Source organism: Aethalodelphis obliquidens, unplaced genomic scaffold (assembly GCF_003676395.1).
Source record: "Aethalodelphis obliquidens isolate GAN/ISIS:26980383/991018 unplaced genomic scaffold, ASM367639v1 scaffold7, whole genome shotgun sequence".
Classification (NCBI taxonomy): domain Eukaryota; kingdom Metazoa; phylum Chordata; class Mammalia; order Artiodactyla; family Delphinidae; genus Aethalodelphis; species Aethalodelphis obliquidens.
The window spans coordinates 46995534-47023202 of NW_020837951.1; the positions used below are offsets into that span (position 1 = coordinate 46995534).

The 27669-nt window shown below is 39.0% G+C and overlaps 1 protein-coding gene across 2 annotated transcripts in view; it reads right to left on the reverse strand.

The window, feature by feature from the left end:
• Positions 1–27669, reverse strand: part of GDA (guanine deaminase) — a 135312-nt gene that overhangs the window by 76287 nt on the left and 31356 nt on the right. For both annotated transcript variants that reach the window (XM_027105696.1, XM_027105695.1), the window contains exon 2: positions 6827–6915. In XM_027105696.1, coding sequence (XP_026961497.1) covers positions 6827–6915 — 89 coding nt within the window. The remainder of the gene's footprint in view (positions 1–6826; positions 6916–27669) is intronic.

A 27669-nucleotide genomic window follows, 5' to 3' on the forward strand; every position in this document is an offset into this window, starting at 1 on the left:
AGAGCAAACTGAGGCTGGTTAGGGAAGGGCAATCTGAGAAGATGAGAGTGTCAGTGGGTGAGTGGTATAAACAGGTAAGTGAAGAGAGAGATGCAATGCTATGACAACCATTCTCCAGATGTTTCTGATCACTCCACTGTTCCACCCATCAATTTTCCTATTTCTATTAACTCTTATAACAGCAAGTCCTAGAACGATGTTTTCTAGAGTTTTCAGCAGCACTGCCCACAGAACTGAGGCAGCCCAATGCTAATAGATACTTCAAGCTTTTCTAAAGAAATCATCTGGCTCACTGGTGTCTATTAAGTGTCTAATTGCATCCAAGCAGATATTTGTTAAAATACAGTATGCACCACCACCACCACCATCACCACAAGGAAATATTAGTTACATTTTTATATACATAAGGAACTGGAACTCAGAATTGGACATAATAAAGAATCCCATATAGTACCAATTCAAATGTATACCACTTAAATGGAAGACAAAGCCACGGGTATCTATAAATGCTTTTTTTAAAAAAAATGAGAACTAGGGGGATTCCCTGGTGGCGCAGCGGTTGAGAGTCCGCCTGCTGATGCAGGAGACACGGGTTCGTGCCCCGGTCTGGGAAGATCCCACATGCCGCGGAGCGGCTGGGCCCGTGAGCCATGGCCGCTGAGCCTGCGCGTCCGGAGCCTATGCTCCGCAATGGGAGAGGCCACAACAGTGAGAGGCCCGCGTACAGCAAAAAATAAATAAATAAAAATAAAATAAAAATGAGAATTACGAATGGTAGTGATGATGCTAATGATGATGGTGACAGCAGGCAATGTTTACTGAAGTCGGACATGTACTGGGCACTGGGCACAGCATTCTACGTACATCATCTTATTTGTGGAAGGCAGTTTATTATAAGGTTTGAGTATACACATTCTTGACCGATACTGCCTGATTTTGAATTTATGCCCCACCATAAACCAGCAGTGGGATATTCTTTAACTGCTCTGTGACTCAGTTTCCCCTTACATAAAATGGAGATAGTAGTTTCACCGTAGGGCTGTTGTGAGGATTGAGTTAATATTTGCAAAAACAGTGCCTAAATAATGGAAAGCACCAAAAAAATTAGTTGTGATGATGATGTAATGCTCACAACAAACTTAAGAAGTAGTATTGTAATCCCCATCTTCACAAGAGTAAACTCAAGCTAAGGAAATTTAAATAGCTTGAAAAAAGTAATTATTCAGCTTCAGCTCTAGAGCCTAGACTCAAACCCAGGCAGTAGCCTCAGTATTCTTGGTCACTACCCTCTGAATTTTTCATTCACTCTGGAAATGAAAAGCAGTGACAACCTACAAGTACTTCAAGAAGACTGCAGTAAGTGTGCTTACAACGTGAGGGCATGCAGAGAGGGAGAAGGAAATACAGATTCCTCTTTGGTGTCAGTCACTGACCTCTCCAGAACACTTCAGTCCTTGGGGCTTTTACTGTCCCCACCATCATAACATGGAATGGCAATGTGACTTCTTCATGTAGTTGAATTGTTCAATCAAATAATATTTCCCAAGTATCTACTATGTTTAAGAAACTCTGCTACACCTTGAGTCCAAAGAAAAATAAGACACCTTCTTGTCCTCAAAGAGATTATAATCTAGTTGAGGACATCAGGGGTGAGAGAGGACGTCTGTGTGTGTGTGTGTGTGTGTGTGTGTGTGTGTGTGTGTGTGTGTGTAAGAGAGAGAGAGAAACACAGAGAGACAGAAGGAGCAATTTCACTCCTAGTAATTTACCCAAGTGAAATAAAACATATGTTTACAAAAAGGATCATATAAGACTTTATGGGGGATTTATTCATACTAGCCTCAAATTTACAATAGCCAGGACATGGAAACAACCTAAATGTCCAATGACAGATGAATGGATAAGGAAGATGTGCTACCTATATACAATGGAATATTACTCAGCCATGCAAAGGAATGAAATTGGGTCATTTGTAGAGATGTGGATGGACCTAGAGTCTGTCATACAGAGTGAAGTAAGTCAGAAAGAGAAAAAAAAATATTGTATACTAATGCATATATGTGGAATCCAGAAAAATAGTACAGATGAACCCACTTCCAGGGCAGGAATAGAGACATAAATGTAGAGAATGGACATGTGGACATGGGGGGAAGGGGAGGGTGGGACGAATTGGGAAATTAGGATTGAGATTGGGAGATTAGGGAGATTAGGTACACTACCGTGCGTAAAATAGATAGCTAGTGGGAACCTGCTATAAAGCACAGGAAGCTCAGCTCGGTGCTCTGTGATGACCTAGACGGGTGGGATGGTGGGTGGGGTGGGAGGGAGGTCCAAGAGGAAGAGGACAGATGTACACATACAGCCGATTCACTTCATTGTACAGCAGAAGCTAACACAACATTGTAAAGCAATTATACTCCAATAACAAAAGGGTGGGGGGGAACAATCCAAATACCACAGGAACATAGATAAACAAACTGTGGTCTGTTGATACAATGAAACACTGTTTGCAATGAAAAAGACTGAACTACTAGTGTACATAACAGTATGAGTGAATCTCAAAAACATTATTTTGAATGGAAGAATCCAGACACAGAAGAGTACATATTTTGGTTTTGGTTGTGGTTTTGGTTTTGGTTTTGGTTTTTGCAGTACGCGGGCCCTCACTGTTGTGGCCTCTCCCGTTGCGGAGCACAGGCTCCGGATGCGCAGGCTCAGCGGCCATGGCTCACGAGCCCAACTGCTCCGCGGCATGTGGGATCTTCCCGGACCAGGGCACGAACCCGTGTCCCCTGCATCGGCAGGCGGACTCTCAACCACTGCGTCACCAGGGAAGCCCAGAAGAGTACATATTGAGTTATTACATTTATGTGATGTTCAAAAACAGGCAAAATTAATCTAAGTGATAGAAATCAAACAGTAGCTGCTGATAAGGGGCTGGACAGTGACTGGAAGCAGCACGGGGAACTTTCTAGGATGAAGGAATGTTTTATATCTTGATTGGTATGTTTGAAAAATATATATTTGCCAAAATTTATCAAATTATGTAAGATCTATGCACTTTACTATATAGAAAATATTTCCTAAAAAACAACTACAAAAAAGTTATTTTAAGAAAGGGTCTTGAATACTCAATTTAGTGAATTAACATGTATTTGTTATTCTGTAGCCAGGAGGGAGGGGATCATGAGAATATTTGATCCTTTGTTTTTTATCTTCTTTGGCAGAACTGTGACATATTGAACCCCAGGTTTAGGAAGTTGAATCTGGTGGTGGCAGGCACGTGTGGGGACACTCTTTCAATCTCTCAAGCATGAGAGCATTTCTGAATAAAGGAAAAGGATAAATATGAGAGAAAGAACTTGAATTTTATTAGCTCTAGTTAGCAGAGGAAAGAGAGTAAGTTTCTGAGCATGTGATGCTGAATACATGACATCAAGTACAGAGAATTTAAAAGGAAAGTCCATTTTGAGGGAGGGACAATGTCATACTAAGCCTACAGTCAAAGTATGACCTGCAAGTCTCCAAAAAGCAATTGAACACACGTGATAAGAGGTCACAGAGTTAAAGATGGCATTCAGATTCGACAGTCTCCCCTGATTAGGTAACCCTAGAAGTTGGTGGTGCCGGAGATTTCTGTGGAAGAAAGAATGAAACTAAACCTTGAGCAGTAGCCTCCACTTAAAGAGTAGGATTGAGGAAGAGAAGATCGTGCTCAATCTAGACAGAATCATTGTCAGGGAGACAGACACCTATGATAGAGAGGTGTTGAGGACAGCAATTTAGGGAAGGAGTGCAGGACAGTGACCAGTGTTAAAAACTGCAAGAGTCCAGACCCTGCGAGCTCTCATTTCCATACAATGACACCTGATTTCACATGGATGCAGTCCTTTATTATCTAAGTACTTACCCAGTCCTAGTATGTTTTAGTTACTGTCCTAGGTGCTGAGGAGAGAGCCATGAACAGGAAAGGCAGGTGTAGAGAAAGTACTGGGCAAAAACTATTCGGTAGTGAAAGTTAGAATGGTAATGTAGGGGAAGAGTGAAAGTCACCTTTTGTTTTCCATGTAGGAGAAACCTGAGCATATTCTGAAGGTACCAGAGATGAAAGAACTAAAGGAGATAACACAGGATACAAAGTCTTCAGAGGCGACAGGGAGCAAGGATTTACTGTATCAGAAGTTTAACTTTCATCCAGAAAGCCTAGTAATCCTTTTTAGGAAACAGGAAGTATTATGAAATGCTTATTAATAGAAACATTCACATGATCAAAGTTATATTCCAGGATTATTACAGATAGCAGTACATGCAGGAGCGTGTGGACTGTCAGAGCTGCACGTGAGATTAGCGCTCACTGAGCCCAGCTACTCATTCTACGGAAAGAACAAAGGAAGCTTAAGGATGATTAGTGGCCCAGTCAGGCTTAGAACGCCACTCAAGATATCACTTGCAGCTAAATGGTTGCCATCAAAAGTCAAACTGCAGGCAAAGCAGGGGGTCTTGAAGGCTGAAGCAGGAGAAGGTGAGAAAGCTCTCCTTTCTCCTGCTTTTCCACTTTGCTCTTTTCACTTTACTTAATCACTATCCTAACTTCCTCAGAAAATCTCAACTTTCCCCAGATAAAAACCATCAACTTCACATCCCAAACTTGCAGTGCTGCCTAGGCTGTACCAGAACCTGAGGAGAAAGAACAATATGTGCCCCTTGTCAGAACATCCACCTGTCTTTTAACCAAGTGGAAAATGCTAGAAAAAGCCCTACAATCAAAACACATGAACTTCTATATAATAGCTTAAGTTACTCAGTCTGCTTGCACACTATTGGCAACACTCATCAACATGCACTGCTGGGGGTGCGATGGTCCCAAGGGCCTGGGAATCCTGGGCTGTTTGAAAACCACTCTTTCATTGCACAAAAATGCAGGGGTGTGAAGCAAACAACAACATCTTGTCCTTATTAATAATTTTGGTATTTTGTTTGGTATTTTGCATTAATTTTGATTTTTAAAAATACTGCATTAAACTGCATTAAAGTATTATTTATCTTGATTAGTAAGTTTTTTGCCCTCCCCAAAATCCTTGAATTCTGTGCTCAAGGTGAATGCCTCACTTGCCTCACTCTAATCCTGGCCCTGTCAACCTCTCTCAGGTCCATGGTCATAGTCTGATCCACTCCTATCAAAGCACGGCTCAGAGTGCTCCAGCAGTAATTTTCATTTAAAAAAAAATCCACACGGTGCTGAGATACCTGTAGGTACACTGACTCTATTAAACAGACTGTCAGAGACATCATGTATTTTAATCCTGACTTGAAGAAATTCAACGGTACCTGTCTTATAGGTTTGATATAAAAATCACTTTGCATTTTAAATATAATTTGTCTTCAAAGATTTTAGTCTTCCACCAAAGTTCACAATTTTTCTTACCTTCTCACTTTTCTGTGTGTAGTGCTTACAGGTCTCCTGACATATACATTTGTCAGAGGGATTTAACTCCAAAAGCAACCTCATAAAGAGGGACAAAAGGATATGAAGACCCACAGATGTGTTCACCTCACTGCCCATCCTCCAGCCACTCCACCATCCTCCCACCCTCTCCCAACCTCCATCTCATCCACTCCCAAGCCACCTTCTAATCTTTCACGACAAAGCAATGCAAGAAGGTGACTTATAAATGTCAGTTATTCCTCAACATATATTCTCAAGAAAATCTAGCAGAGGAAACATGGCAACAGCAGAGGTGCCTAAAATGACCTCCATGTCCATTGGACTCATCTGCATGCCCACTGGCCACATGCTTCTAAGCCAACAGGGAGGCAGCACAGAGAGGGAAGGAGGAGGAGACGTGAGTATAAGTGCAACAAAACTTTAGGGTCAGTCACCCCATCTCTCTGGACTGTGGCCAGGTCCTCTGCCTCAAAGCCTAAGGGGGAACCCAATTCACAGTCCTCCTGCAGTGGACAAGGTGTCTACCACAATCTAGGACAATCCTTTGCCAACAGCCCAGGAGACGAGCTCAAAGAGGGGAAGTGGCTTGCTTTCCATCTAACAGCTGCAGAGCTGTAGGGTGAGGATTCGTGGCAGGTGTTCTAATTCCTAATTCAGTGTTCTCACTACATTACTCTAAAGCCACTTCCCAAGTTATAAAAGTGTTTGTAGAATGTAAACGATTTTGGTTGACTTTGGAACTTTCATTGACTTTGGAAACATACTTGGCCTGAAACCAGACAAAATTTTTGAGTTTAAAAAAAGTATTCCCATTTCTATAAGACAAATCACCCAGGCTATGAAAAGAGTAGACCAATCAACAGGAAACACATTTGGCACAAATATTAACCACGAAAGTAGCTGGAACATAAAATCGTAGCTCAAATGTACTTTTGGAGATAGGTCTTCCCTAAGCACACTGTCAGAGTTATTCCTCCCCAAACTCGCCTCCAGAGCCCTAGTTTATCTCTATCATGCTCCCTCGTTACTTCCTTTATAGAAGGAAGTAACTTACGTATCTGTGCACTTGTTTATTCTCCCTGTCCCCCATGGGCCATAAACCCAGTGAGGACCAAGGCTCTGTAGATCATTTTCACCTCCAGATCCTATTCTTACACATGATAAGCTCAACAAATATTTGCTGAAGAAGTAAATGAATGATGGCAGCCTCTAGTTTTCAAAGTTTCTGCCTTTCAGCTCCATGTTCTCTATTTACCTTCTCTTTCCCACCTCATCCTTAAAAAAAAAAAAAAACCCTCTCTGTCTCTCAAGACAGGTTCTTATCATCTGAGACTAGTTAACGGCATCAAGTAAAAGGGAAAAATGTTGGCTCTGACTTACTGGTGGCTCAGTTCTCTTATTTCACATGGCTTGAAGCACCATTCTTTGGCCAGCTTTTCTTTTTGGGACGCTTCTTCCAAAAACACTATCTTTAAAAAAAAGAAAGAAAAGAATCACAAATTAATGAACCATAGTCATTTGTTGTTATTAAATATCTAAATCTTAAAAGAGACTATACCATAGCTAAATTAATTTTAAAAGGTATTTGACAGCAAATGGGATAGAGTTCAGAGGTAAAAAGACAGGGATTTGCCTTTGCTTGCCCAAAGAAGTAAACTGTATGAAGTTTCTCCTTTTCTGCCATTCTATAGGTATAAGTAAGACTTCAAAAATTCTAATTTGAAGATACACAGTATTAAAAATGGCTAATTGGTATCTATTTCTCCCCACACCCCAAATGATTAAAGGAAACAATTGTTTATAGAAAGTGTACCTCACTGCAGATGAATGAAAGATTTTTGTTAGGCTGTTATAGGAAACCCAAGTCCAGAACACAGTAGTAGTATACCATGGGACAATTTATGAACACTGAACATAACTGGATGTAATAACTGCCTGACAATGGAATCTTAGCATGAACTATGTTGATGTTCTGATGCTAGACATCTGCTATAAAGAGGTCTGCTATATTTTTCTAGTATTGTGCATGAGAAACTAACAGAATGATCTCTCCCATGGAGCGTGTGAGTCCATGGGCAATAGGTGAGAAACCCTGGATGGGTTCCAATCCCTCTTGGTCTGGTTTCCCCATCTGCAAACTGAGGATACCATCAGTACATACTTCACAGAACTACTGTGAAGGCTAAATATGGTAATTTCAATTAAGAAATTAGCACATCCCTGGAACATTTAAATGGTAGATACATTGCATCTATTGTTGATTCTTTTTAAGTACAGCGTGATTGCTTTCTCTGTAAAAGTGGATTGCAAAGCAAGAAAGGACAAAGAAAAATGAAATATATGTGCAGGACATATCCTGTTTCATTTTTAAATGCAATATTGTAAAAATAAATGTTTCATGGAACATGAAATATTGAAAGAAAACTTTTATATAAAATTTATCTAAACAATTAGAAGGCAGTATACTGCAGGAAAAATAGTTTGTGGAACAGAAAATAAAATAAATATTGACTTCTCTATTCATTGATGATATCCTTTTTTAAAAAAAGTGATTTTTATCAGAAAACAAAAATGTAATTCCTACAAATAAGGAAAAGTAATTGGATGATTCTAAAAATATATTTGAATCAATAAATGTCAAAGCAGATATAAAATTAATTGAAAATCACAAAAAGAATTTTATCAATGTATCTTAGAGCTGATTTACCATTTACCATTACTGAAAGGAAGGGAGGGAGGAAGAAAGGAAATATTTTAAAGTACTATATTCATACATTTGAAATAAATACTTTTGAGGAAGATATAAATGATCAAAATTTATTCTGGAGAGATAGGAAAACTGAATGAACCAGTAACTCTATAAGAAAATGAGGAGAGGGATAAATTGGGAGATTGGGATTGACAAATACACACTACGATATATAAAACAGATAACTAATAAGGAACTGCTGCATAGCACAGGGAACTCTACTCAATACTCTGTAATGACCTACATGGAAAAAGAATCTAGAAAAGAGTGGATATATGTATATGTATAACTGATTCAATTTGCTGTACAGTAGAAACTAACACAACATTGTAAATCAACTGTACTCCAATAAAAATTAATTAAAAATAAATAAAAGCAGATATGAAAATTAAAAAAAAAAGAAACTGAGGAAGTTTTACTACCTTTTAGAAAAGCTTATGGTTCAGAACCATGCTGTCTAATAGAAATATAATGCCTGTCACAAATGCAAGCCACATTTATAATTTTAAATTTTCTTAATAGCCACACTAAAAGGATAAAAAGGAATAGTAAAATTAATTTTAATAACATATTTTAACAACATAGGTGGCCATGACAAAAAATTATCATGTCAACATAAAATCAATGTAAAAGCTATTAGTTTTACTTTTTCTTAGTCTTTAAAATCCAGGGTATATTTTGCATTTAAAGTACATTTCAATCTGGCTGGTAAATTTTCATTAGAAATACGTCATCTATGTATTTAGACTTCACATAATCTACAAAACATAGACTCACATAACCAGTTTTACCCCAAAACACTGAAACACTGAGATGAGTATCAATTTTTAAATGAGAAATTAAATTTAAAATAAAAATAATAAATTTGAAAATTCAGTTCCTCAGTCATATTAGCCATATTTCAGGTGCTTATTATGCCATATTAGATAGCACACATTCAGAGAATTTTATAGCAAAGTTCTTTCTAGCTTACAAAGAACAGATAATGTCTGTGCTAAGAGTTCCAGAGCACAGAAAACAATGGACACCTCTCTGTTTCTAAAAACTACCAAATCCTCATACCAAAACCTGACAAAATACACACTATACATAAACACAGATATGCAGAGAATAAAAATTATAATATAAGCCAATGCCTTTTGTAATGTAGTTATTAAATAAATAATTAATAAATACAGGCGCAAAAATAATCCCAATGGCAATAAAAAGCAAAAATACATTAAAATAATAATTCAGCATGTCTGCAGCATGTAAGCCTCAATTATTTCAACCAAGCAAGACACATCTTCAATGAAATTAAAGCTGATATTGAGTAGTTGGGCAAAGGCCCTACTCCTCAGAGGCCACTGGACTAAATCCACCTGCCCTCTTTTCAGTTTTCTTCAGTCAACATGAAAACTAGAATTCACCTGCTCCTCAAATACACAGCAGGGATCTTGATCTGTAACATTCTCTTCAAAAAGCTCTGTGCTACTTTCTTGTTCCTGACCTGCTCCTACCACTCTCCACTTCACTGTGACTTCTTGTTACCGCCCATCCATTGACAGCAAATTTCCCTGTGTCTTCAATATCTGCTCTGAGTTTCTCCCTCCTCATAACTGGGGCTCTTCCCTGAGGACATGGCCTCCCCAACACTTCTAAAATGACAGGTATTCCTAGATCAGGGTCAGGCAATGAGTTTCCATACCCACCATGGCCATTTCTAAACCATTTTTCCTGCAGCTTCTTGTAAACATGCAAAGCTCCCTTAAGACCCACTCCTTTCAGCTTTCAAGGCATGCTTCCTCTTTCTTTGTTGTTCTGCTTTACCAACCTTCTCTCACTGTTCAAATCTGTTGACGCCTGCCCTACACTCTATTTCTCCACTGCAAGCCCTGCCTTCACTCCTTATCCTATCAACATGGACAACCTTTTTGAGATCATAGCACCTATTTCCACGAACTCATCTTCATGTGATCTGTTTATGAACAAATGAAGTTTATGAACTTTACGTCATGGCCACACCTTGGGCATGTTCACGACCCATAACTGCTCTACCTCTAAGACTACGGAATCACACAACTGACCACCATTTCCTCTTTCTCCTGTTTGCCACTTCAGCTATTCCAAACAATCATCCACCTTAAAGAGCCCTCCCTTTACTTTCTCCTCTCTACTTTCCCCAGTCCATCTTTCACCACTTTCCTTGTCCAGCCTGGATTCCACTAGCTATTTTTTCACATTTCTTATATCTTTTAGTTAACACACATGTGCTGAATTTTCAACCCTGACGAAACCCAGCCCTGCTTCTCTGGGCTGCACCTGAGGAGCCAGGCAGCACTGGGGCAAGCACACCACACAGTAGACAGAATATCCATAGTCATCAAGTTCAAAGGTGCTCCAGCCAATGTCTGTGCCTGGCCCCCTAAGACATTTCTCCAGCCCTGTCTTTACTGTCAATAAAACTGACAGGAGGCCTAATTGCTTATCCACTGACAGATCATTAGAAGTATTTTTTGGTAATAAATTTATACACCATTTTTTTTTTTGCAGTACATAGGCCTCTCACTGTTGTGGCCTCTCCCGTTGCGGAGCACAGCCTCCAGACGTGCAGGCTCAGCGGCCATGGCTCACAGGCCCAGCCACTCCAAGGAATGTGGGATCTTCCCGGACCGGGACACGAACCCGCGTCCCCTGCATCGGCAGGCGGACTCTCAACCACTGCGCCACCAGGGAAGCCCTATACACAATTTTTTTAATCAAATAACTCAAAAGGAGTTCAAAAGATTGAGGAAAATTGCTATAACAAAACTCTGCCCATTCCCATCTTCTTGATTAATGTGAAAATGTTTCCCAGCACTTACATCTATAAAAATGAAAAATAAGAAAAAAATTGATACTGCTCCTATTTAACACTCATCCATAGATACATTACCTAGTTGGAAAAAAAAAAACAGCTTTTTTATTTTATTAATACATTTAACAAATTACTTTTCAAAATGTGTAATACACATTTAAAAATTTCCTTGTGGTCCCAGGAAATTTTAAATATTTAAATTTATGCACACAAATTTCATTGCAATGGTTGACCAGTAAAAGGCTTTGAAGTGTAAAACTATACTGTATTAGCACAAACTCTGTAAGAAAAGGAGAATAGAACTGGTAATTCTAGAAGAAAAAGGGACTGTATACCATTTCAGATCATTAATAAGGAGCTAGTTCATGATTTTTTGAAAAATAGATTAAGGTAGATATCAAACCACTATATTTTGATTCCATCAAACATCTTTTAAAAAGTAATAGCATAGCTTAATTTTAACATGTATATATTTACAATTTGCCAGAAATTATAAGCTTTAAACATTTTAAAATTTAATAAAAACTATACATATCAACTTTTAAAAATGCAAAAGCGAATAAAATTTTTCAAAATTCTTTTAGGGGGCACATTAGTAAAAAGAAATGTGAAGAGTATTTCTCTAGTCAATTCATGTTCCATCCCTCCACCATGATGATTTCAAGTCTACCCTCTCTTCAAATCTCTCATCCCGCTTACCCCAAAAATATACATCAAACATTTGCAATAGCTAAAAATTGCAAATAATTTCAAAGTCAGTCAAATAAGGGATTGGTTAAATATGATGAAACTGCAGCAATTAAAAGTATCAGTGAAGACATTTACTGAATTATCCTCGATATAATCTTAAATTTTTTTAAAACAATGCAAAAAAATATTTAAGGTACTAGATAACATATGGTATCCAATTTTTTATGAGAATATGGTGTGTGTGTGTGTGTGTGTGTGTGTGTGTGTGTGTGTGTTGGGTTGGTGTGTCTAAATGTTCACAGTGGTTATTTTCTCTTTACAGTAGAATTCGGGGGTAATTTTTGCTTTCATCTTTATATCTTTGCAGATTCAAAATTGTTAATAGTAAATGTTCTATTCTATCTAAAACAAAAAAATCAATTCCATTTAAAATATACATGAAAATGTAAAGTAAAACAAAATAGAAATACATAAAAATAATCTCTACTCATAGAGCCTATGGTTGGGGAGTTAAGACACGGAGAGATAGATAATGAATCAGATGGGAGAGGGCATGATGACAGAGTGCCATCGGCCCCACCAGTTCAGATGGAGAGATAGTGGGCCTGGTCAGTGAAGGTTTCAAAGAAAAGACAGAACTCAGACAATGATGGGTAGGATTTGGGACTTATAAGTATCCAGAATTAGAGGGAAAGGGATAGAAGGGGTAAATAATGATAGGTGCAGAGGCATAGAGGCAAAAAAACTACAAGTTGTGTTATAGACAGGTGTGTACTTTAACAGTGGAGTTGGAGAGAACCTTAAGTCACAAATCAGGTACTTAATAGATATTTTTTTCTTGTTCTCATTCATGTATTCACTCAACAATTACTGCTTGAGTGACTCCTGTGTGCAAAGCACTATTCCAGGGGCTAGGAACAATAAATTGATAGATGCATATAAGACACATTGCATATATTAGTGAGTGCTATGATGAAAAATAAAGCAAAGTAAATGGATAACATAAGATGTGGGATGTGACAGTCTCTCTGAGAGATGATGTTTGAGCACAGATTTGCATGAAGGGAATAAACCACTTGCATATTCTTGGAAGAGCATTCCAGGCAGAGGGAACAGCCAGTACAAGGACCCTTATATGTATATTTAAATTAAACTTAAATTAGATGCTTGGCATGTTCTGAAATACCAGGATGACCAGTGGGGATATAGTATAAAGACCAGAAGAAAGAAGTAGTAAAAATCAGATGGAGGAGGTAGCAAGGGGCTTTGTAGGTCACGGCCTTGAGATTTATTTTTAGGAAACCTCTAAAAATACTATGGAAAATGAATGTGGAAAATTACAAAATACCGTTGGTATTGCCTTTATGGGACAATGGCTCTCTCATCCTGATATTACCTGGGCTTATGTGGCCATTCATTCACTTACTCAGTTATTCATCACCAAGAGAGCCTATTATGGCATGGCCTTCCTCTTCACAGACCACAGTCTAGGTGGGCTGTCAATCACATACATAAGTCATTAAAACCCAAGTTTCATAAAATCATAGATGGTGTCAACTGGCAGGAACCTTCTTATCCAACACCCTTGTTTTCCAGATGAGGAAACTGAATCCCTTCTATTAAGCAAACAACTCCAAGTGCTCTCTTACTTAAAACAGAGACTATTTAGGATGAGCAATAATGAGAATGTCAGATATACTAAAGCCAAAAGCAGATGAGTAATGACTGTCAGCTAATGAAAAAAATCTCCACAAGATACAGGCTTCAAACACCAGATGGCAAATGTGGGCAAAAGGCTTGTTGCTATGGAACAGAATAAACTGCTCTTTGGGCCATTGTGAAATACCTTGGCCATCTAACAAAATAAGGTAATATATATTGCAACACAAAATCCACTCAGGCACAGTAATGGGAGGTAAAATCAGATAAAAATGTGAGGTCTTAATGATTTCTGAAGCTTTTAGACAGAGATGAAAATTGCCATATTAGCTCAATTCATATCAAACAGATTAATGGAAAAGATGAAGTGAGACTGCTTTTTAAATAAACTGTCAGCCTATAAAAGTAGAATCGAGTGAATTCATGTTACGAAGGCACCAAAGGGTAGCATGAAGCACTTAGATCTTCAGGTCCAATATTCTCATTTCACAGATGAGGAAACAGACCAGGATATGTGACTTGTCCAGGGTCACCAGGCGAGGCAGGAGTATCTGCTGGACTTGACCCATCTTCCCTGAGATTCTTCCAGACCTCTGTGACTGCTTCTCTAACAGTATAAACCAAGAGTCAGCACATTTTCTTTTTTTTTTTTTTTTAACATCTTTAGTGGAGTATAATTGCTTTACAATGGTGTGTTAGTTTCTGCCCTCTTGCGTCTCCCTCCCACACTCCCTATCCCACCCCTACAGGTGGTCACAAAGCACTGAGCTGATCTCCCTGTGCTGTGTGGCTGCTTCCCCCAGCTAGCTATTTTACATTTGGTAGTGTATATATGTCCATGCCACTCTCTCACTTTGTCCCAGCTTACCCTTCCCCCTCCGCATATCCTCAAGTCCATTCTCTAGTAGGTCTGCATCTTTATTCCCGTCTTGCCCCTAGGTTTTTCATGAGCTTTTTATTTTTCTTAGATTCCATATATATGTGTGAGCATACGGTATTTGTTTTTCTCTTTCCGACTTACTTCACTCTGTATGGCAGCGTCTAGGTCCATCCACCTCATTACAAATAACTCAATTTCGTTTCTTTTCATGGCTGAGTAATATTCCATCCTATACATGTGCCACATCTTCTTTATCCATCCATCTGTTGATGGACACTTAGGTTGCTTCCGTGTCCTGGCTACTGTAAATACAGCTGCAATGAACATTGTGGTACATGACTCGTATTGAATTATGGTTTTCTCAGGGTATATGCCCAGTACTGGGATTACTGGGTCGTATGGTAGTTCTATTTTTAGTTTTTTAAGGAACCTCCATACTGTTCTCCATAGTGGCTGTATCAATTTACATTCCCACCAACAGTGCAAGAGGGTTCCCTTTTCTCCACACCCTTTCCAGCATTTATTGTTTCTAGATTTTTTGATGATGGCCATTCTGACTGGTGTGAGATGATATCTCATTGTAGTTTTGATTTGCATTTCTCTAATGATTAATGATGTTGAGCATTCTTTCATGTGTTTGTTGGCAATCTGTATATCTTCTTTTGAGGAATGTCTATTTAGGTCTTCTGCCCATTTTTGGATTGGATGGTTTGTTTTTTTGATATTAAGCTGCATGAGCTGCTTGTAAATTTTGGAGATTAATCATTTGTCAGTTGCTTCATTTGCAAATATTTTCTCCCATTCTGAGGGTTGTCTTTTCGTCTTGTTTATGGTTTCCTTTGCTGTGCAAAAGATTTTAAGTTTCATTAGGTCCCATTTGTTTATTTTTGTTTTTATTTCCATTTCTCTAGGAGGTGGGTCAAAAGGATCTTGCTGTGATTTATGTCATGGAGTGTTCTGCCTATGTTTTCCTCTAAGAGTTTAATAGTATCTAGCCTTACATTTAGGTCTTTAATCCATTTTGAGCTTATTTTTGTGTAAGATGTTAGGGAGTGTTCTAACTTCCTTCTTTTACATGTAGCTGTCCAGTTTTCCCAGCACCACTTATTGAAGAGACTGTCTTTTCTCCATTGTATATCCTTGCCTCCTTTGTCATCGATTAGTTGACCAAAGGTGCGTGGGTTTATCTCTGGGCTTTCTATCCTGTTCCATTGATCTATGTTTCTGTTTTTGTGCCAGTACCATATTGTCTTGATTACTGTAGCTTTGTAGTATAGTCTGAAGTCAAGGAGTCTGATTCCTCCAGCTCTGTTTTTTTCCCTCAAGACTGCTTTGGCTATTCGGGGTCTTTTGTGTCTCCATACAAATTTTAAGATTTTTTGCTCTAGTTCCATAAAAAATGCCATTGGTAATTTGATAGGGATTGCACTGAATCTGTAGATTGCTTTGGGTAGTATAGTCATTTTCACAATGTTAATTCTTCCAATCCAAGAACATGGTATATCTCTCCATCTATTTGTATCATCTTTAATTTCTTTCATCAGTGTCTTATAATTTTCTGCATACAGGTCTTTTGTCTCCTTAGGTAGTTTTTTTCCTAGATATTTTATTCTTTTTGTTGCAATGGTAAATGGGAGTGTTTTCTTAATTTCACTTTGAGATTTTTCATCATTACTGTATAGGAATGCAAGAGATTTCTGTGCATTAATTTTGTATCCTGCTACTTTACCAAATTCATTGATTAGCTCTAGTAGTTTTCTGGTAGCATCTTTAGGATTCTCTATGTATAGTATCATGTCATCTGCAAACAGTGACAGCTTTACTTCTTTTCTGATTTGGATTCCTTTTATTTCTTGTTATTCTCTGAATGCTGTGGCTAAAACTTCCAAAACTATGTTGAATAATAGTGGTGAGAGTGGGCCATACATTAAGTATTTTAGACTTTGTGGACCGTATTGTCTCTGTTGTAACCATTCAACCCTGTCACTGTAGAGCAAGATCAGCCATAGATAAGATATACACAAATAGGTGTGGCTATGCTCCAATGAAACTTTACTTATAGAAAATGAAATTTGCATTTTACATAATTTTCACTTGTCATAAAATATTCTTACTTTTTAAAACCATTTAAAAATGTAAAAATGGGCAGAAGACCTAAATAGACATTTCTCCAAAGAAGACACACAGATGACTAATAGGCACATGAAAAGATGCTCAACATTGCTAATTATTAGAGAAATACAAATCAAAACTACAGTGAAGGGGTTTCCCTGGTGGCGCAGTGGTTGAGAGTCCGCCTGCCAATGCAGGGGACGCAGGTTCATGCCCTGGTCTGGGAGGATCCCACATGCCGCGGAGTGGCTAGGCCCGTGAGCCATGGCTGCTAAGCCTGCACGTCCGGTGACTGTGCTCCACAACCGGAGAGGCCACAACAGTGAGAGGCCCATGTACTGCAAAAAAAAAAAAAAAAAAAAAAAAAAAAAAACTGCAGTGAAGTACCACCTCAAACCAGTCAGAATGGCCATCATTAAAAAGGCTACAAATAACAAATGCTGGAGAGGGTGTGGAGAAAAGGGAACCCTCCTACATTGTTGGGAATGTAAATTGGTGCAGCCACTGTAGAAAACAGTGTGGAGCCTCCTTACAAAACTAAAAACAGAGTTGCCACATGATCCAGCAATTTCACTCCTAGGCATATAGCCAGACAAAACTATAATTAGAAAAGATACATGCATCCCAATGTTCACTGCAGCACTATTTACAACAGCCAAGACATGTAAGCAACTTAAATGTCCACTGACAGATGAATGGATAAAGAAGATGTAGTACATATATACAATGGAATATTACTCAGCCATAAAAAAAGAATGAAATAATGCCATTTGCGGCAACATGAATGGACCTAGAGGTTATCATACTAAGTGAAGTAAGTCAGAAAGAGAAAGACAAATATCATATGATATCACTTCTATGTAGAATCTAAAATATGACACAAATGAACTTATTGTGAAACAGACACAGAACACAAACTTATGGTTACTAAAGGGGAAAGGGGGTGGTGGAGGGAAAAGTTAGGTGTTTGGGATTATCAGATACAAACTACTACATATAAAACAGATTAAAAAAACAAGGTCCTACTATATAGCATAGGAAATATTCAATATCATATAATAAACCATAGTGGAAAAGAATATATATATATATATATGAAACTGAATCACTTTGCTGTACACCAGAAACTGATACATCACTGTAAATCAACAGTACTTCAATAAAAATAAATAAGTTTTTTAAAAATGTAAAAACCACACTTAGCTCACTGGGCATATAAAAACCAGGCAGTGGGCTAGATTTGACCTATGGGCCACAGACTGCCAACTTCTGATGCAGACTCCTAAAAAGATGCATGCAAATTAAAACTGTATACTTTGAAAACCATCCCAGTGGCTTAAACTAATATCTCTAATTGGCAATAACTTTTAATGATTTTTTCTTTAACTTCACAGCCTGGTTAAAAAAAAAAAAAAAAAAAAAACTCTTGGAAAAGTACCAATTCTGGCTGCCTTATTTTCCTGTAGAGAACATATACTTTTTGATAGATGAAAAAGTAACCATAGTAATTTTTCTTATCTCTACTGAAGACATCACTAATGATTCATTGGTATTTAGTAATTTTTTATTAGAAAAAAACAACATATTTCACAATGATAGGTTGTCTGATAATAATAAAAATACTGTGTGCAAGACACTGTCCTGTACACTTTATACATATTAACTCACTTAAACCTCACCAGAATCCTATGAGACAGGTATTATCACTAGCCCCATTTTACATGTGAGAAAACTGAGGCACAGAGATGTTAAGTACCTTGCCCAAGATTACACACCTGGTAGGTGGTAAATTTAGAATTTGAACCACAGTCAGCCTCGAAGTAAGGGCTACTAAACACTATTATATATTTTTAAAACAGCATTTCACACAGAAATAAATAAAACAGCTCTCCCCTTTTGTTTATTTTTCTTTATAATATATTTCTTAGTGTCTTTCCTCTTCCTTCCCTTCCCTTAATACAGCTCAGGTTGGTGGGCCTGCTAGGGCCAGGAATATGGAGACAGTTGGGGGAAGGGGATGGTCAAGACTGAGAAGGCTAATAGTGCCAAGGGAACTGGGACTGGAGAAGTACAGAGTCAAAGAGGCAAGTTAAATGTGCAGAGATGTGGCTAAGGAGACAGCCACCATGGTGATTACACATGAGGGTAACAGGCAAGTATGTAAATATATTGTGAATAATGAGAGCCAGGCTTCTCAGAAAGGGGTTTCAAAAATGGAAAGGGGAAAGGCTAAAACAAACTCTGTCATACTGGATTTGAATTGGAGGTATTTGTGTCAACTCATGGTTTTTAACTTAGGTAGATCAGTAAGTGCATGCATGCACACACATATGCAGATAGAGCTAAGAAGGATATACACATACACATATGTGCACAGGTGTATGCATGTGCACACACACATGGGCTCTGCTTACAGTAAATGTTATTTTTTAAAAACATCAAAATCCATATTATATGAAATGCTCACACTGGTAATCTGTGGAACACCCAAATGACCAAGAAGAAAACTGTGTGTGTGTGTGTGTGTGTGTGTGTGTGTGTGTGTGTGTGTCTATGTCTATCCTTCCTAGCTCTATTTGTTAAAAGGGCCTAGAAACAATGACACCCTGTATTAATCAGCACCCCTAATGCTCAGATCTTGGTTTCTACATATCATTCTCCACTAGAAAGAACCAGAATGACACTACAGGTGGAGCACAGAAAGTACAACGTAAGTCTGGAATAGAAGTGTCAAAAGTGAGGAAATGCTAAAGATGCGATTGGAAAGTGGTAAAGAAAAAACACCTAGGAACCCTCTTGAAGAAGCTCCTGCTAGCCAAATATAGGCCAATTTGAGCATCAAAATAAATAATAATAATAATGAATTAAACCCCAGTAAATAAAATAGGAATTCTTGAGTCTAAATAAATGAATGAACGAATAACACAGTGTTCTTCCCTACAGTAGAATACCACTTAATACATGTGGAAGGAATGACAAAATTAGAAAATGAGCATTTGGCAACCATCATTGTAATAAATGATTCATGCAAAAATCATCAATGAATGTTAAACCTAGTGGGTGAAAATTTGTTAAGGAACAGGATATTTACATAATTTCAAAATATCTCCCATAAAATTTAGCTTACAGAGAAAAACAGTAACTTTATGTTGGAGAAACCTAGTAAATACCACCTTAACCAAGTGAACAAAGTTAACATCAAGAATAATGGGACAGGGGACCTTCAAGATGGCAGAGGAGTAAGATGTGGAGATCACCTTCCTCCCCACAAGTACATCAAAAATACATCTACATGTGGAACAGCTCCTACAGAACACCTACTGAACGCTGGCAGAAGACCTCAATCTTCCCGAAAGGCAAGAAACTCCCCACGTCCTTGGGTAGGGCAAAAGAAAAGAGAACAAACAGAGACAAAAGAATAGGGACAGGACCTGCACCTCTGGGAGGGAGCTGTGAAGGAGGAAAGGTTTCCACACACTAGGAAGCCCCTTAACTGGCGGAGACTGGGGGTGGCAGGGTGGGAGCTTCGGAGCCACGGAGGAGAGCGCAGCAAGAGGGGTGCAGAGGGCAAAGCGGAGAGATTCCCGCACAGAGGATCGGTGCTGACCAGCACTCACCAGCCTGAGAGGCTTATCTGCTCACCCGCCAGGGCGGGCGGGGGCTGGGAGCTGAGGCTCGGGCTTTAGAGGTCAGATCCCAGGGAGGGGACTGGGGTTGGCTGCGTGAACACAGCCTGAAGGGGGCTAGTGTGCCACAGCTAGATGGGAGGGAGTCCGGAAAAAGTATGGACCTGCCTAAGAGGCAAGAGACCATTGTTCCCTGGTGCACAAGGAGAGGGGATTCATAGCACCGCCTAAAGAAGCTCCAGAGATGGGCGCGAGCTGTGGCTATCAGCGCAGACACGAGAGATGGGCATGAAATGCTAAGGCTGTTGCTGCAGCCACCAAGACGCCTGTGTGCGAGCACAGGTCACTATCCACACCTCCCCTCCCAGAAGCCTGTGCAGCCCACCACTGCCAGGGTCTCGTGATCAAGGGACAACTTCCCTGGGAGAACACACGGTGCGCCTCAGGCTGGTGCAACGTCACACCGGCATCTGCTGCCACAGGCTCGCCCCACATTCCATACCCCACCCTCCCCCCGGCCTGAGTGAGCATGAGCCCCCTAATCAGCTGCTACTTTAACCCCGTCCTGTCTGAGTGAAGAACAGATGCCCTCAGACAACCCACATGCAGAGGCAGGGCCAAATATAAAGCTGAACCCCAGGAGCTGTGCGAACAAACAACAGAAAGGGAAATTCCTCCCAGCAGCCTCAGGAGCAGTGGATTAAATCTCCACAATCAACTTGATGTACACTGCATCTGTGGAATACCTGAATAGCCAACGAATCATACCAAAATTGAGGCAGGGGACTTTGGGAGCAACTGTAGACTTGGGCTTTGCTTTCTGCATCTAATTTGTTTCTGGTTTTATGTTTATTTTAGTTTAGTATTTACAACTTATTATCATTGGCAGATTTGTTTATTGAGTTGGTTGCTCTCTTCGTTTTGTGTGTATATATATATTTTTCCTTTTTCTCTTTTTGTAAGTGTGTATGTGTATGCTTCTTTGTGTGATTTTGTCTATATAGCTTTGCTTTTACCATTTGTCCTAGGGCTCTGTCTGTGCATTTTGGGTTTTTTTGGTATAGGTTTTAGCACTTGTTATCATTGGTAGATTTGTTTATTGGTTTGGTTGCTCTCTTCTTTCTTTTTTTAAATTAATTTTTTTTTTTTTTCCCCAGTACGCAGGCCTCTCACTGTTGTGGCCTTTCCCATTGCGGAGCACAGGCTCCAGACGTGCAGACTCAGTGGCCATGGCTCATGGGCCTAGCCGCTCCGCGGCATGTGGGATCTTCCCAGTCCAGGCCACAAACCCATGTCCCCTGAATCGACAGGAGGACTCTCAACCACTGAGCCACCAGGGAAGCCCTTTAATAATATTTTTTATTTCGATAATTTTATTTATTGATTTTTCTTTCTTTTTTTTTTCTCCCTTTTCTTCTGAGCCATGTGGCTGACAGGGTCTTGGTGCTCTGACTGGGTGTCAGGCCTGAGCCTCTGAGGTGGGAGAGCCAAGTTCAGGACATTGGACCACCAGAGATTTCCCAGCCCCATGTAATATCAAATGGCAAAAGCTCTCACAGAGATCTCCATCTCAATGCTAAGACCCAGCTCCACCCAACGACCAGCAAGCTACAGTGCTTGACACCCCATAACAAACAACTAGCAAGACAGGAACACAACCCCACCCATTAGCAGAGAGGCTGCCTAAAATCATAATAAGTTCACAGACACCCCAAAATATACCACCAGACGTGGTCCTGCCCAACAGAAAGACAAGATCCAGCCTCATCCACCAGAACACAGGTACCAGTCCCCTCCACTGGGAAGGGGACCAGCCACAACCCACTGAAACAACCTTGCTCACTGAGGGCAGACACCAAAAACAACAGGAACTACGAACCTGCAGCCTGTGAAATGGAGACCCCAAACGCAGTTAGTTAAGCAAAATGAGAAGACAGAGAAATACACAGCAGATGAAGGAGCAAGGTAAAAACCCACCAGACCAAACAAATGAAGAGGAAACAGGCAGTCTACCTGAAAAAAAATTCAGAGTAATGATAGTAAAGATGATCCAAAATCTTGGAAATAGAATGTAGAAAATACAAGAAACGTTTAACAAAGACCTAGAAGAACTAAAGAGCAAACACACAATGATGAACAACACAGTAAATGAAATTTTAAAATTCTTTAGAAGGAATCAACAGCAGAATAACTGAGGAAGAAGAACGGATAATTGACCTGGAAGATAAAATAGTGGAAATAACTACTGCAGAGAAGAATAAAGAAAAAAGAATGAAAAGAATTGAGGACAGTCTCAGAGTAGTCTGGAACAACATTAAACGCACCAACATTCGAATTACAGGGGTCCCAGAAGAAAAGAGAAAAAGAAAGGGACTGAGAAAATATTTGAAGAGATTATAGTTGGAAACTTACCTAATATGGGAAAAGAAAGAGTCGATCAAGTCCAGGAAGTGCAGAGAGTCCCATAAAGGATAAATCCAAGGAGAAACATGACAAGACACATATTAATCAAACTATCAAAAACTAAATACAAAGAAAAAATATTAAAAGCAGCAAGGGGAAAGCAATAAATAACATACAAGGGAATCCCCATAAGGTTAACACCTGATTTCTCAGCAGAAACTCTGCAAGCCAGTACGGTGTTGCAGGACATATTTAAAGTGATGAAAGGGAAAAACCTACAACCAAGATTACTCTACCCAGCAAGGATCTCATTCAGATTCAATGGAGAAATTAAAATCTTTACATACAAGCAAAAGCTAAGATAATTCAGCACCACCAAACCAGCTTTCGAAGAAATGCTAAAGGAATTTCTCTAGGCAGAAAACACAAGAGAAGGAAAAGACCTACAATAACAAACCCAAAACAATTAAGAAAATGGTAATAGGAACATACATGTCAATAATTACCTTAAAAGTAAATGGATTAAATGTGCCAACCAAAAGACACAGACTGGCTAAATGGATTCAAAAACAAGACCTGTATATATGCTGTCTACAAGAGACCCACTTCAGACCTAGGACACATACAGACTGAAAGTGAGGGGATGGAAAAAGATATTCCATGCAAATAGAAATCAAAGGAAAGTTGGAGTAGCAATTCTCATATCAGACAAAAGAGAGTTAAAAATAAAGCCTACTACAAGAGACAAAGAAGGACACTACTGAATAAGGGATTGATCCAAGAAGAAGATATAAAAATTGTAAATATTTATGCACCCAACATAGGAGCACCTCAATACATAAGGCAAATGCTAACAGCCATAAATGGGGAAATCAACAGTAACACAATCACAGTAGGGGACTTTAACACCTCACTTTCACCAATGGACAGATAATCCAAAGTGAAAATAAATAAGGAAACACAAGCTTTTAATGATACATTAAACAAGATGGACTTAATTGATATTTATAGGACATTCCATCCAAAAACAACAGAATACACTTTCTTCTCAACTGCCCACGTAACATTCTACAGGATAGATCATGTCTTAGGTCACAAATCAAGCCTTGGTAAATTTAAGAAAATTGAAATTGTATCAGGTATCTTTTCCGACCACAACGCTATGAGACTAGATATCAATTACAGGAAAATCTGTAAAAAAATACAAACGCATGGAGGCTAAACAATACACTCCTAAATAACCAAGAGATCACTGAAGAAATCAAACAGGAAATCAAAAAATACCTAGAAACATGACAACCCAAAACCTATGGGATGCAGCAAAAGCAGTTCTAAGAGGGAAGTTTGTAGAAATACAATCCTACCTCAAGAAACAAGAAAAATCTCAAATAAAAAACCCAAACATACACCTAAAGCAATTAGAGAAAGAAGACCAAAAAAACGCCAAAGTCAGCAGAAGGAGGGAAATCATAAGATCAGATCAGAAAAAAATGAAAAAGAAATGAAGGAAATGATAGCAAAGATCAATAAAACTAAAAGCTGGTTATTTGAGAAGATAAACAAAATTGATAAACCATTAGCCAGACTCATCAAGGAAAAAAGGGAGAAGACTCAAATCAATCGAATTACAAATGAAAAAGCAGAAATAACCATTGAAACTGCAGAAATACAAAGGATCATGTGAGGTTACTACAAGCAACTATATGCCAATAAAATGGACAAACTGGAAGAAATGGACAAATTCTTAGAAAAGCACAACCTTCCAAGGCTGAACCAGGAAGAAATAGAAAATAGGAACAGACCAATCACAAGCAATGAAATTGAAACTGTGATTAAAAATCTTCCAACAAACAAAAGCCCAGGACAAGATGGCTTCACAGGTGAATTCTATAAAACGTTTAGAGAATATCTAACACCTATCCTTCTCAAACACTGCCAAAATACAGCAGAGGGAGGAACACCCCCAAACTCCTTCTACGAGGCCACATCACCCTGATACCAAAACCAGACAAAGATGTCACAAAGAAAGAAAACTATAGGCCAATATCACTGATGAACATAGATGCAAAAATCCTCAACAAAATACTAGGAAACAGAATCCAACAGCACATTTAAAGGGTCATACACCATGATCAAGTGGGGTTTATCCCAGGAATGCAAAGATTCTTCAATATATGCAAATCTATCGATGTGATAAACCATATTAACAAATTGAAGGATAAAAACAATATGATAAATGTCAACAGATGCAGAAAAAACTTTCAACAAAATTTAAGACCTATTTATGATAAAAACCCTCCAGAAAGTAGGCATAGAAGGAACTTACCTCAACATAAAAAAGGCCATATACGACAAACCCACAGCCAACATCGTTCTCAATGGTGAAAAACTGAAACCACTAAGATCAGGAACAAGAAAAGGTTGGCCACTCTCACCATTATTATTCAACATGGTTTTGGAAGTTTTAGCCAGAGCTATCAGAAAGGAAGAAATAAAAGGAAACCAAATTGGAAAAGAAGAAGTAAAACTGTCACTGTTTGCAGATGATATATACATAGAGAATATGTATATTCTCTATACGTAGAGACTCTTAAAAATGCTACCAGAAACCTACTAGAGCTAATCAATGAATTTGGTAAAGTAACAGGATACAAAATTAATGCACAGAAAACTCTTGCATTACTATACATTAATGATGAAAAATCTGAAAGAGAAATTAATGAAACACTCCCATTTACCACTGCAACAAAAAGAATAAAATACCTAGGAATAAACCTACCTAAGGAGACAAAAGACCTGTATGCAGAAAACTATAAGACACTGATGAAAGAAAATAAAGATGATACAAACAGATGGAGAGATATGCCATGTTCTTGGATCGGAAGAATCAACATTGTGAAAATGACTCTACTACCCAAAGCAATCTACAGATTCAGCACAATCCCTATCAAACTACCAATGGCATTTTTCACAGAATTAGAACAAAAAACTTCACACTTTGTATGGGAACACAAAAGACCTTGAATAGCCAAAGCAATCTTGAGAAAGGAAAATGGAGCTGGAGGAATCAGGCTCCCTGACTTCAGACTATACTACAAAGCTACAGTAATCAAGACAACATGGTACTAGCACAAAAACAGAAATATAGATCAATGGAACAGGATAGAAAGCCCAGCGATAAACCCACACACATATGGTCACTTTATCTTTGATAAAGTAGGCAAGAATATAAAATGGAGAAAAGACAGCCTCTTCAATAAATGGTGCTGGGAAAACTGGACAGCTACATGTAAAAGAATGAAATTAGAACACTGGATAACACCATACACAAAAGTAAACTCAAAATGGATTAAAGACCTAAATGTAAGGCCAGACACTATAAATCTCTTGGAGGAAAACATAGGCAGAACATTCTATGACAGAAATCACAGCAAGATCTGTGTTGACCCACCTCCTAGAGAAATGAAAATAAAAGCAACAATAAACAAATGGGACCTAATGAAACTTAAAAGCTTTTGCACAGCAAAGGAAACCCCAAACAAGACCAAAAGACAACCCTCAGAATGGGAGAAAATATTTGCAAACGAAGCAACTGACAAGGGATTAATCTCCAAAATATACAAGCAGCTCATGCAGCTCAATAACAAAAAAACAAACAACCCAATCCAAAAATGGGCAGAACCTAAATAGACATTTCTCCAAAGAAGATATACAGATTTCCAACAAACACATGAAAGGATGCTCAACATCACTAATCATTAGAGAAATGCAATTAAAAACTACAATGAGGTATCACCTCACACCAGTCAGAATGGCCATCATCAAAAAATCTACAAACAATAAATGCTGGAGAGGGTGTGGAGAAAAGGGAACCTTCTTGCACTGTTGGTGGGAATGTAAATTGATACAGCCACTATGGAGAACAGTATGGAGGTTCCTTAAAAAACTAAAAATAGAACTACCATATGACCCAGTAATCCCACTACTGGGCATATACCCTGAGAAAACCATAATTCAAAAACAGTCATGGGGCTTCCCTGGTGGCGCAGAGGTTGGGAGTCCGCCTGCCGATGCAGGGGACGTGGGTTCGTGCCCCAGTCCTGGCGGATCCCACATGCCACGGAGCGGCTGGGCCCATCAGCCGTGGCCGCTGGGCCTGTGCGTACGGAGCCTGTGCTCCACAGCGGGAGAGGCCACAACAGTGAGAGGCCCGCGTACCGCAAAAAAAAAAAAAAAAAAAAAAAAGTGTCATTTACCACAATGTTCATTGCAGCTTTATTTACAGTAGCCAGGACACGGAAGCAACCTAAGTGTCCATCAACAGATGGATAGATAAAGAAGAGGTGGCACATATATACAATGGAATATTACTCAGCCATAAAAAGAAACGAAATTGAGTTATTTGTAGTGAGGTGGATGGACCTAGAGACTGTCATACAGAGTGAAGTAAGTCAGAAAGAGAAAAACAAATACTGTATGGTAACACATACATATGGAATCTAAGACCAAAAACAATGTCATGAAGAACCTAGGGGCAAGACGGCAATAAAGACACAGACCTACTAGAGAATGGACTTGAGGATATGCGGAGGGGGAAGGGTAAGCTGGGACAAAGTGAGAGAGTGGCATGGACATATATACACTACCAAATGTAAAATAGCTAGCTAGGGGGAAGCAGCCGCAAAGCACAGGGAGATCAGCTCAGTGCTTTGTGACCACCTAGAGGGGTGGGATAGGGAGGGTAGGAGGGAGACGCAAGAGGGAAGAGATATGGGGATATATGTATATGTATAACTGGTTCACTTTGTTATAAAGCAGAAACTAACACACCATTGTGAAGCAATTATACTCCAATAAAGACGTTAAAAAAAAAAAAGAAAGAAAGTGTGCTGACTCTTGGTTTATACTGTTAGAGAAGCAGTCACAGAGGTCTGGAAGAATCTCAAGGAAGATGGGTCAAGTCCAGCAGATACTCCTGCCTCGCCTGGTGACCCTGGACAAGTCACATATCCTGGTCTGTTTCCTCATCTGTGAAATGAGAATATTGGACCTGAAGATCTACGTCCTTCATGCTACCCTTTGATGCCTTCATAACATGAATTCACTCGATTCTACTTTTATAGGCTGACAGTTTATTTAAAAAGCAGTCTCACTTCATCTTTTCCATTAATCTGTTTGATATGAATTGAGCTAATATGGCAATTTCCATCTCTGTCCAAAAGCTTCAGAAATCATTGAGATCTCACATTTTTATCTGATTTTATCTCC